Here is a 12,780-nt window from a genome sequence, read left to right as displayed (position 1 = left end):
AGTACCACCACATTAGAAGTAACCTATTATAAAAGTCCTGCAATCAAACAATAGAAAAAACAAAAGTACTTAGTGTCAAAATACTCCGCGAAAAAGTGGCTAAAGTGACTGTTAGTATACATTACTGATAAATTTGTTCACTGTAAGTGGATTTTACATAGTTGGTTAAGCTGAAGCTATACATTTTTTGGTATATGATTTATTTATAGAATTTTCAACTAGCTGAAGCTATATTGAACTTGTTTAGTTTAGAACAAATATTATTTACATAATCACAATCTGAAAGTAACTGTAGCTGTCAGATAAATGAGTGAAAGTCTAAAGTAGCATAAAATATGAATACAAGTACCTCAATGATGTGTTTAAGTACAGTGTCAGAATTAATGCTTGGTTACTTTCCACTTCTCTTCATCAACAATCCCGTTTAAGCCATTTAAAGATACATGTAGTAGAGTATCCTTACATGAAGTATCCAAGGCAGATTCAAAGCGAGAATTACTTGACCTCGATATACTGGCGTGTAGTTTGCTCCACTCTAAGGTAAAGATGCAACTAAGCTTTAACAGGAGAGTCAGGGAAAAGGCAATACGTTGTTTATTCAATGTGGTATTCCTACATTAATACTAATTTGAGCAGCACATATAATTTGTGCTTTTTCCAACAGTAAAATTACATTGTGTCCTTAAGTCACCATGTAAGGTAGAACCGTTAGGTTTAAGCTTGGAGCCAGTAAAAGGTTTATTAGCAAGTGGTCTGAGGGAGATCCACTGAATGACCAATGTAAGTGTGTAGAGAATCAACTTATTTGGTGAGAAATTATGGATGAGGTGTTTGAATGTTAAACTGTAAATCTGTCCCATTACAATGAAAACCTTTTTCTTGTCAACACATTTTGTGAAAGAAAAAAGGTTGAATTCCCACACTTTCAGTGCCAAGTTAGTCAGACAGCTGCCAACCAGGTGATTTAATAACATTTTGACTTCAATGTCACTACATCCTACCTCACTGAGATTATTAGCATTTGAAAGAGTGTAGAGTTATCAAAATGTAGGAACCAGACCCATGATCCTGCTCAGTCCACAGCATACCACAACCTAACTTTAACAATAATTCTTCTCACACACAAAAATATATAACATTGATGGTTGGCACCACAGTAAATTTGGTTATATTCAAAGCTTTTGTCAATTTCAATTCAGAAAGATAGAAATCAAAAAGAAATCAACAAAGTCCATTTTTAAACATTTATTGTGAAACCAAGTGAATTTAGAATCTGAGCTTCTGGAAGAACCACTTGTTCTTGCCCGTCTTGTACCTGGAAATAAAAAACAAAAAAAGAATTTAGCAAATACAAGAAAATTCTTTAAGCATAGTTCATGAGTGTACATCTTTATACAACAAGGCTGCATCAGGTCTAATCTAAAGCAGCAAACACGCAACTTGACACTGCAGCAGTTTGAACACAACTTGTGTCATTACTGATGGTAACTCCCGCACTGCTACATCACAATTATCCTATTACAAAAAACAATCATGCCACCCAACATGACTGGTGAGGACAATATTTCTGGCTGCTGGTTTGTACTGATATACAGTAGGTATATAGCATGTAGGTAAGTGACAATGTAGACATTTGAATTGCCTTTCAAATACATGTGAAATTATCATTTCGGTTGTCTTTTTAGCCTTCCTTTATTAAAATATGAACACAGATAATAAGTGATGGTGATGGAAAAAGAATCCAACAAATCTACATTTATTCTCATGACCGAGGACTCACCTCTCCTCAAACTTGATCTTGGCCTCCCGCCTGGCTTTGCGCTTGAGAGCAGGATCCCTGAAGACGTCCTTGTTGACAACAGTTTTGTCCAGAGGAATATCCACAGAGTATCTGAAGGAAAAGAAGCACAACAACGAAAATTATGTTCATATCCTCCAGTTATCCTGTGAGGTGATGCTGACCACAGATGTCTCTCTTGTGTTTCATTTAACTTTGTTCAAGTACTCATTCATATCTGGAAGCTTGTTGACACAACTGAGCAGTTTCACTGTAGAAACTCAAAGTGCCTAGCACAAGAACAGCTAGAACAATGAGCTCATGATCCAACTGTGGACATCGAATATAAACCTGCTCATTGAATCTTGTGTTGTCAGTCCACAGCTCATACAGAGAACGCTGCAGCTAACTGAATTAGCAGGCTTTTAACAGGCAACATCTTTACATCAACAGCCATTTCAGGTGTTTACAAGTATCATGGTGTAATGTTCAACACTGCTCCAGAATGACAACTAGTGTCCAAGGAAATTCAGACATTTCCTCACAAAAGCATCACCCAGTTCACTTCAAATCACATCTCATTTCTTATTCAGTCTCATTTCGAGAACCAACTAAACAGCCCAACATCTATCAAACATGACAGTAAAGCTGATTCCTGCATCTGGACTGAAACTAAACTGCTCTTAAGGAATCAAGTGTTTCCTCAACACTGCACAATACCTCCTTCGCTGGAGGAAAGGCACAAAAATCCTGATTTATTCCTTTTTACGCAGCTCCAGGTAAAATGTCCAGAGACAACACAAACATACTGTGGTCTCAGAAGTGTGTGTAAAGAGGCAAACTGCTGATATAAGCCAAATCCAACATCCAGGCTAGTTATTGTAGTATATTGTGTTCACACTGGAAAAGTGACAAATTTAAGTATGTCAAATAAGATAGTATGCACACTATACAGTCAATTTCCGAGTGTGTCATTAATGCACACCATTTTCCCACAATGCAATGCATAAGGAGCTGCTCACTCTGGGGGGAGAAAAAAAAATGTGGATGATGGTTAAAAACATATCCAAAAGATTTTTGTTAGTTTGGTCAGCAAACTTCCCCAGTTTCCCACATGCAGTTTGATGTCACATTAAACAATAACACAACACATAGACAATCAATAAGTCTACAGTATATACTGTATAGAATAAAGCAAGTAGTATAGATTTGTGTGAGTCATCTCACATTTACTACCCATGAGCCTCATTGCTATAGAAAAGCCAATCAGAGGCACAGAGCAGTAGTGACCAAAACATTACTATAATCACAGAATCAACCCTAACTTTGTCCACCCAATGCAACAGTATAACTTACTGATGTGTTTTAAATAGTTTTTGGACCACATTGTATCGCGCTCTGGATACATAAAAATATTTATCAGTAGGATTAATTGTGTTGGTTTTGATCTTTTCATGGGATTTTGATGACAAGGAAAATACAGAATACCACTTGCCTTACACTTTAAGTTCACTGATCGGATGTTTCTTGGTGAAATGCTCTACAAAAATGTACAAAACTGCAGGTACAAGAACCTGATTAACGCAGTTGCAGTTTAAAAAAAAAAAAAAGGATTAAACTAGGAGAATGTCATGTTCATTCATGCACTGGATCTGTAAGTCACCCAATATTATCGATGCACAACATTAAAAAGTGATTTTACTTGATCTCTGGACATCAAACTTTGCAATTCTTTTCAGAACACTGGCATAAAGATCCAACACCTTGTGACTTTCTCAAACTACAAAAATAAAGTATTCACCACCCTGGTGGGATATTTTATCCCTGCTTGGTTCCCGACAAGTTTCGGCATCAGACACTGACCTGGTGGGCATGAGGTGGTTGTAGTTGAACACCTTGACAAAGGCCTTGATCTTGGACCTCTTGGCGATCTTCTTCTTGCCCATGGTTGTAGTCACCTTACGGGGATAGCGGTCGATGCCTGCGACCAAAGCGTGGCTGTAAGGGCGGTCAGTTGTGCCATCATCAATGTTCTGCAAACAGATGTTAACAGGTGACTGTGAGAAACTGCAGCCACAGACCATCCACAGTAAAAAACCAAAAACAAAAACACAGCTGTGCTACTTTGATGCAATGCCTGTTATTTTAAATTAATGCACTCGCTCAATTGTAAGATTTTTTTCCCCCTAGGATTATATTCAAAAAGTGGGGTTCATCTTATGGCCAAGAAGCAGACGTCAGATACTGTTTCTGAATGGAGAGAGTAGTGTTGTCATCAATAGTCGTTTGTAGCCATAATGGTGCTGGTAGGGTTTTCAGTCTGTTAATACTGATTCTTTCAAAACGTACATCAACACCCAGAGTGTTTCTGTCGTGTCTAAAGGCTTATATGACATGTTGCTGCCGTGGAGGAAATAAATTCAAATGAGTTTTGTGAAAATGAGTGCTTAGAATCTCAGCATCTTTACTGCAGAAATTAATTAGGGGGGAATATCTGCTAAACAGCCAAGATAAAAGACAGATTGATAAATATTTGCTGTAATAAAATGATTGTGATGCTTCAATAGTCTGAAAGGAGAGATGGTGAGTCTGCAATCGATAGCCTCTTTAATGTTTCACTTCTACAAAAGCAAAAAGTCTTCGATGATGAGGCATCTCGTCTCCTTGGATTAATCATATCTCAGGGAAACCTCCCCACCAGGACTAGTGTAAAAGTACTTTCTATGATCACAAAGTCTTAGATGTTGGATGACATCCTCTGTTCCTCATTCAGGCCAACATAGCACTTAACATTTCAATCTGGTTAAACAGCTGCTGATTTTGAAGCCAAGATGAACACAGGAGAACCGGCAGTGACTGACAGACATGTAGCATCAGAGCTCTGGCTTACCTTGACGATGACAGCTTTTCGCCCGGCGTAGCGTCCAGCTAGGACCATTACCACCTTCCCAGGCTTCATGAACTTGCCCATGTCTGCCACAAAGAAAGCGAGGTTAAATACGGTGGCACTGAAGTGAGTTCAACACTTCACAGGCAACATTACTGACGAGAACGGGACAAAGATAAACACTTAACATGTGGGGTTTTTCCTATGGAGTTTGACTGACCATTATTGCCTGGCTAAGTTAGCATTAGCCTCGAGTCACTTTCTAGGGCTTTATATTTACTTACAAGTTCACACAGAAACAAAATTACTACCAATGATCATTTACTTAACACGAGACCATAAGGGGCATAATGCGCAGGCGAGATATTTAACAAAAGCCCCTTTCATAGGCAGTTCAGATGCAAACTGAAGCCGCCATGTTGAAATAAACGCAACGAAGTGCTTGCAATAATTATCCCTTTTCTATCAAAGCCGATTAAAATACACGAAAATATCTATCGCATCTCGGATAGAGGAGTGATTGACACAAGCGTGGAGTGATAAAAACTGTAAATATGGCCAGATTTAGAGCGATGGTTGAAGATTGTTTGAAGGGAAGTTTCACTCACTGATGCTGTTCTACGGCCGCCGCTAACAGGAAAGGAAGTCCTGTAGGTTTTAGTCAACTTTGACCCCACCGATCATGTACGTCACTTCCGGAAACATATATATTCTTTATTTTTATGAATCTATTTCTTTAAATTATCGACTGAATCATAATAATAACATTAAAAAGACTATCAGTGATATAGGTTCATCCCTCATCTGCCGTATTGTACATTATCATTGTTTTTTTTAATCCTTAGCATTTATTCAATGATTATTCTGCGACAACACACACAGTATACTACATTTTTTAAAAGTTAATTTTATTTGTGTGAAATATTTAAATCTGATTAATTGATAGGAAAATGTCTGAAATGGAAATAAAATTCTGCTGCAAGACATCCTGCTGTTGGTGATGACCATGTTTAGACATTTGTTCTTGTTTGATACATGACAAAAAGTGGTGTAACATCCTATCAAATGCAAACAATAAACCAAGACTAGTTCTGTTCTTAATTATACTGCTTCAGCTAATGTGTTATTATGATAATAATTATTATTATTACAGAGAAAACAAAGGCGTTCAAAATGTCACTTAACATTTTGTTGATTTAAATTATTGGCTGTATCATATACTTGACTGCTAAGATATTCTTTGAAGGATTCTATTAAAAAATATAGATTTTTAAAAATGGACATAACAAAGACACATAAACATCACAGTGGGTCATTTATGTTTAATGTGTTTACAGCTGTAATTATACATTAAACATGATAAAAAAAATAAAAAAAAATTAGACCACAATTCATATCTCCAAAAGAGATTATTTTTCATTAAAGTGATTAAATAAAAATAACATCAATAGAATTTAACGTAATTTAAATGATCCAGTGTATCTACAGCTACAGTACAGCAGCTACCATAGTGTTCTGATATGTTCCACAAACTTCAGTGTTGAGCTAAAACATGCCATCAAATAAATAATAAATGTCTCTGTACATAAATCACAATGTAACAGTTTAACAAAACACAACAAAAATGGGAAAAGTGAGCAAAATACAGCATTATATGTACTAAACATAGCGCAGAACAGAACACAAAATTTCCATTAACATATAATAATATGAACAAGTTAATAATAAACAAATAAACAAGACAAAATGTGTATGCACATGCACGCAAGTCACAGAGTGCGCCAATATGGAATCAGGTTTTTATCTCAGGAAATACAAATGTAGTGAGCTTTTATCAGCACGCCTGCTCTCAATGGTTTGATACGTACATGTACACGTGGGCCCAGGAACACTGAAGTTTCATTCCCATAAACAGAAGGAAAACATACAGCACGTATAAAGTAACCTCAGTTTAATAGCATCTATGGTTTGTACATTCAGTTTTTAAGGACATGATTCGTGCAACTCAGCTGTTTAAGGAAGATAAAATCTAATTTCTCTGAAAAACAAACTGGACATAAAAGTAAACGTTTTAAATACAGCATTAAATACAGGATGTAAGCCATTACATCATGACATAAATTGTGGTCATATAATATCACTGTCAGTTCATTTTGATTTTAACTCCACCTGGAACAGGAGAAAAGCAGCAGTTCATACAGGGTCTAAATGCTGTTCACACACCTGAAACGCAACATGCAACAACTGATAACAGCTTCAGAGGATTAAAAATTTAAAATGGAGTTGAGAGCAATGTAAGTAAGTTGATAACTGCATATTTGTAGGCAACGTTACACAACACTTTAACTTCACACCCCAATGGAAACTTTAAGATGTTCTTCATTTCAAGTTGACCTGAGTGCTGATGTTTAGCTTCACGATCAACCAGTCTGCTACATGGGATTTACCACCTCAATAATTCAGTCCATGACAGAAGAATGGAGCAGCACAAGCACCAACACCAGGACCAATACATCACAAGCTCTTCTCTGCTCATTCATTTTCTTCCTAGATTGTCTAACTTGCAACCACGTTACAGTTCAGATTACTGTACAAATCCAACCTCTTTCTTTGATGCATAGGCCAGGAAACTATCACGTAAACAGGGGAATGATACTGTATGATGAGCACAGGTCGTAATGGTCAGGAAGGCTTTACTAAAGATGAGGTATCTATCTCAATCTCCCCTCTAAGGCAGGGTTACAGTACAAGTGACATTGTCCTCTCGTCATTTTGGCATCTTAAACGTAGTGGGATATGCCATTTATGGTTGCTCATGGCTGAAGCTCAAACAACATAATCATCCATGCATGTACTGTCGATTTTACTTCAAATGGGTGGCTGCGTAAACAACTTTTAAGAGGTTACCTACTTGAAGCACAAAGACATGCTTTTGGTCCTGAATGCAGGTAAGAGCTGTGTAGTTTAGCTGATAAAAGACTTGATTTTTTTAGACTGGTGTTTCTCTATGTTTCATGGATTTGTTGCCTCCTCAGAAAGCATCCTTAATGTTCTTCAGCTGCCGAACAGCCAGGTCCACTGGGAGGTTGAATTTGAGGTGGCTGATGCGGCCCAGAATGCGCAGGGCTCCTTCGAAGCCGGTCTGGGCCATGTAGCTCCAGGACTGGTAGTGCGGGTGTATCAGAGTCCCTGACTTACACAGCAGATTGAGCCATGACACCAGCCGCTGCTCGTTCAGAGCCATGCACACCAGCGCTTTGAACTCTGTGTCTGGTCCTCGCTTATAGCGTCCATGCTCCTTCAGCACAGTGTGGATGGCCCACAGCAGAGACTGTTTAGGGGTGACGGTCACCGGGCCGCCCCCGACAGGCAGGCTAAAGGACTGTGAAAGCTGGCGGGCTGGTGACTCCACAAAGGCCTTCCCGTTTTTGGAGTGGTAGTATTTGACAAAGAGTTCCCATGGGTGCATGGTCTGTGGGGCTGGTCTGTAAGGCAGCAGGCAGGAGATGGGTGCCAGCACTAGGCTCATGGTCTGAGAGGGCGAGAAGAGGCCGTGAGCCAACAAGTCTTTCAGAGCAATCGCCAGCTCCTTCCTCACAGACGACGTCAGCTCATCTCGGGGGCCCAGGGCCGAGTTGCTGGTGTAGTTGACGACATGTTCGAGGGAGGGCTGTCTGCGTGAGCCCAGCACTCGCACCTTCTCTACAGCTGCCTCCAGACGCTGCAGCAGGGGCCCATAGTCCTGTCCTGCAGACTCCTGAGGCCACATGCTCTGGGGAACATGGCCGGCCGCGCAGCCAAACTGGCTTGCAGCAAAGATCTGCAGCACGGCGAGGGCCTTCTGGATCAGCTGCAGGCCGGTCTCTCGCATCTTCTGGGCCTGTTCTGGATCCACTGCAGTGAGACATCAGAACATATTAACGTTGGACCACATCATCACCTGCTGGTTTTGAACACCATCTCAGGTAAACGGACCTTTTATAAAAGGTTTATTAAGAGCTTGCTAGTAAATAAATCTTTAAAAACTCAAGCTCTTGTCATTGGTATAACACCCTACAGACGAGCAGACACTGTCTGGATTAATACAGATTTTGGCCTTGAACTGGTTGCCCCAGACTAATTTTAGAATCAGGCCGGATTTCTGCCAGATCAGCTGTCATCTGACGTGCGGGTGGAGAGGGTTCACGACAACTGATTAACAGCCTGAATGACCACAGATCTGGCTCTCAGACAATCGGTGGGATTTCTAGCAGGTCAGAAATTTTGTGTGTCTGCAGTTTGAACATGCAGATTTACAGACAAATGAGTATTTCTGCCCTGACATGTGGCTCAGAAATGCATGAACTTATAATCTTTATGCATAATGTTGTAAGCCATCAGAAGAGATCTAGTTTTATTACTATCAACATTACATTGTACTTGCAGTTGGAGTTTGATATGAACTGACTGACCTTTCCTCTTCTCCCCTGGAGTTCTGGCATTGGTCCCTGCTGCTTGTGGCTGCTGGCTGTGTCCAACATCTGACAAAAGAGGATTCCCCACCTCATCTTTTGGAGGAAAAGGCAAACGTTACGTATTAAAATAATTTTAAAAAAAAAGGCAACTTACAGATGCCAACAAATCACTGAAATCATGCTGTATATAGGTTTGTGTACCCTGGATGAAGTTAATGAACATCTCAAGGTCCCTGATTTGGGTTTTGAGCTGCTCCACCAACTGCTCCTTCACTCTGGCTGGGTTCACTATCTGAGCAATGGCAGCGTCGACTCTCTGTCTAAGCTCCTCCGGCGACAAGTTCCCGATGTCCTCGTTCAGGTTCACATCCAGCTTTTCGATCAACTCGTCAATGATGACCTGAGACAGATTAAGGGTTAAAGGTTTTGTAGGATATATCACACATTTAAAGCAAATATGTCAAACTTGTTAGTAAACAGTTTCTTATTTACACATCCAGCAGTTACAGCTCATCATTAATTTGGAGTCATGTTTCCGTCACCTGATGAATATAAGTCCAATATTCACTCTATATTAGCTCTGTTTTTGGTCTCCACTACTTTCTGAGGGAAATATCTGGCTCTTTAGCTGTTAAATGCTCCACTATATTCATCTGCTGGTCTCTAACTGTGTGTATCTGCTGTTTGCTACTGAGCAGGTAGAGTACAGTGGGTTCAGAGTTGTTTATGTCTGTTACGGCAACAACATGATGAGTGAAACAAAACAGTAAATTTATGGACTAGACAGTTAAACAAGCTGAAGTTCTGAAGCTTCATGAAGCCAAGGGGAGCTGCAGATTCAGATGATAATTCACTGAAGGTTCATCACTACGTGTCACTGTCACACTGTCATTGGATGCATTATTTATTATAAACTAACTGATTACAGCTGCTTTACTGTGCTTGTAGGAAGCTACATCTCCCTATACTTAAGAGTTGGGTGCAAACAGCTTTGTATTCAGAAGCTAATTTCTTATTAGCAAAGTTCTCAACGTAGAAGATTTTCCAAACACTTTTCTCACTTTTACAAAGAGAGAGAGAAACACAAGAATATACAAACACTGTAAAGCCTGGAGCATTTTGAGGACAGATGTTTGACTTGTTACACCTGATCTAAAACAAGCAAACACCTCATTATATGTTCAACATAACAGACACTTTGGATCTTACAAAAGCTTTTAGACTACAATCGTTTGGCTCTCTCATCTGGGATGTTGTAATCATTATTTATTCTCAGACACCAAACAGTTACTAAATAAACATCAATACGTCTTCCAATGGCGATTATCATACTTTTGCGATTCCACATTCCCACCTTCTGTCTCTCCATGACAACAGACTGCGGCAGCGAGTCGTAGCTGCCCTCCTGATAGGCGAAGCGCTCCAGATCGTCCAGCTGTGTCTTCAGCTGGAAAATGAGATCCTTCTGTTTTTCCCTCTGAGCCTCCAGGCGCTCCCTCTTCTCCCTCTCAGTCTGACGGCAGAAGAACACACAATGATTTAATTTCTACAGACAGAGAGTGATAAATGGCCACAGTAACACAATAAACAGCGTGTACTAAATGTCAACCAGTGTGGGGTTTTTGCTACCACTACCAATATCAATATTTACGATTGTGAGGGAGCCGATTCTTTGCAAAAACATTTAATTATTAAGATTTACTTTGAAAGCTAGAAGCAGTTTTCAGTTAAGAAGCAGTTTATCATATAGAAAGCTGCACCTTTTATCACGTGCGTCACAACATTTACACAAAAGTACACAAACCAAAATCTCAAAGATGCGTCAGGTGTCATACTCACCAGATCCCCCTGAAAGTCAAGCATGTGACAAGGGAAAAATAAATAAGAAGACCTTTAGGTGGGATATATGATGAGCAATTATGCCATATCACATGCTAACAATGACCGCAAGAGGCCGAGTCTTTACTTCAGTTAAGACTAAATGTAAAGAGGCCGGGAGTAAACAATCGCAGGAACAAAGCAGGCTGCTTCAACATTGCTGTGTACACAGAAGCCTTTATTAAAAAGATAGTGATCTGCCAGAGGCATTTTCATTGAGCCTGTGGCGTTGTGAGTCACACACTTGTGGCAGAAAGCAACATTTTCCACCAGAGATAAGGGATCCCTGGAAACAAAACAGAGGTGGGTGCAGCAGCCTCGAGTGTGACGTAACAAGCACGCTTTAATCAGTTTTACCCTGGTTCCTCACAGCCACTGAGGCGATTCATTTCAGTTAAACTGACCAGGTTTAACACGACACAGACTCAAACGTGTGTGAGGCTATATTTATATCTGTGCATCTATATCTGTGTATTGAACGCTGTTTCTAACTTCAGATTTTTATGTGTGAGTGTTAAACATTTCTGACCAGACCTGCAACTAACCACTACTTTAATTATTGATTAATCTGACAAGTATTTCCTCAAATCACTGATTATTAATGGTTTAGAAATGCAAAAGGCCGTGTTCTGAATCCCTATGTAACACTTACAAATGATCCACCTTACAGTCTAAACCCCAAATATATGCAGTTAGCCTTCACATAATTCAAGGAATAGCAGCAAATCCACAGTTTCAATAACAGACTCACTTTCAAGCTGCTCAGCAAAGACAGACACTTACAGATGATCATGGAAGGAAACACTACACTACAATCCTAAATCTATACAAAGATATGTAATAAGCATGGACAGATTACTGAGTGGGCCCACTGGGCACAGGTGCAGGGGCCAAAGAGGTCAGGGGGGGCCTGGACCACAGCTTTTGGATGAAGTGACTTAATTTTAGACAGCAAAATGACCAAAAAGAGACACAAAAGGGCAAAAAAAATGGCCAAAAACAGGAACAATTCATGTAGTCATTTCTTGTCTCTTTCGGTCTGGGGGTCCTACATAGGAGGGATGTGGAGTCTTGTAGGTTATACCTGTGCCTGTGTCTTCTTTTATTCTGTCCATGGTAAAAATCTATATATACATATTAAACCAGGAATAACTAAATCAAAGATATTCCATAATGTCAAGTTGATTTAGACACCTGTCATCTTTCGCTGGTATGTACACTGAGTGTTGGGGAAATGTGTGGAGGTTATGTTTTGAGATAGTCTCACCGAGTTCTCCAGCTGCTTTGCGTCCTGAGCTCTGCAGCCCACTACATGCGGACAGCCTCTGAAGGCGAACTCCTCCAGCTCGGCCAGCATCCTCTCCTTCTCCTCGCTCTGGGCGTGAACTATCTGCTTTAGTCGGAACTGAACCTGAGCAAAGTGGGAGGTGAGGGCGAGCAGAGAGGAGTTCAGCAGGTCCTGCTCCTCTTCCAGCTTCTTCATTTTGGTGGCCATTTCCTCCTCCGGTACAGAGGACGAGCCTCTCTGCCTCGGCTGGCCAGCGCTCCTGTTGCCGCTCTCATCCTCGGGACTGGCCACAGCGCCCACCGGTGCCCATCGCTCCCCTGCGCCGGCCAGGACAGCCTCGCTGTCCGAGGCTGACAGCTCCTCTGTGGACATTTTGGACGAAGGAGTTCACTCCAGCTGTTTGACTATGCCGCCAGTTTATTAGGAGAAGTTTTATTTTCGTTTGTTGCGCAGACAACAAGAAGGATCACCGCTGGAGAGACAGGTGTAACGCCAT

The 12,780-nt window shown here is 40.4% G+C and overlaps 2 protein-coding genes across 2 annotated transcripts; both read right to left on the bottom strand.

Annotated features, from left to right (window-relative positions):
• Positions 1-1,230: 1,230 nt before the first annotated feature.
• rpl27 (ribosomal protein L27) lies at positions 1,231-4,748 on the bottom strand. The gene is made up of 4 exons (XM_022739522.1): positions 4,668-4,748; positions 3,641-3,810; positions 1,781-1,891; positions 1,231-1,315 (listed from the first exon to the last, which is right to left on the bottom strand). The coding sequence occupies exons 1-4, from the start codon at positions 4,746-4,748 to the stop codon at positions 1,267-1,269; spliced, it is 411 nt and encodes a 136-aa protein (XP_022595243.1). The 3' UTR covers positions 1,231-1,266.
• Positions 4,749-6,054: 1,306 nt separating this feature from the next.
• Positions 6,055-12,780, bottom strand: rundc1 (RUN domain containing 1). The gene is made up of 5 exons (XM_022739511.1): positions 12,264-12,780; positions 10,473-10,631; positions 9,320-9,518; positions 9,116-9,211; positions 6,055-8,558 (listed from the first exon to the last, which is right to left on the bottom strand). The coding sequence occupies exons 1-5, from the start codon at positions 12,654-12,656 to the stop codon at positions 7,696-7,698; spliced, it is 1,710 nt and encodes a 569-aa protein (XP_022595232.1). The 5' UTR covers positions 12,657-12,780; the 3' UTR covers positions 6,055-7,695.

The sequence above is a fragment of the Seriola dumerili genome, unplaced genomic scaffold (assembly GCF_002260705.1).
Source record: "Seriola dumerili isolate Sdu_G_001 unplaced genomic scaffold, Sdu_1.0 BDQW01000044.1, whole genome shotgun sequence".
In the NCBI taxonomy this organism is placed as follows: Eukaryota; Metazoa; Chordata; class Actinopteri; order Carangiformes; family Carangidae; genus Seriola; species Seriola dumerili.
This window is presented reverse-complemented; position numbering and strand designations above follow the sequence as displayed.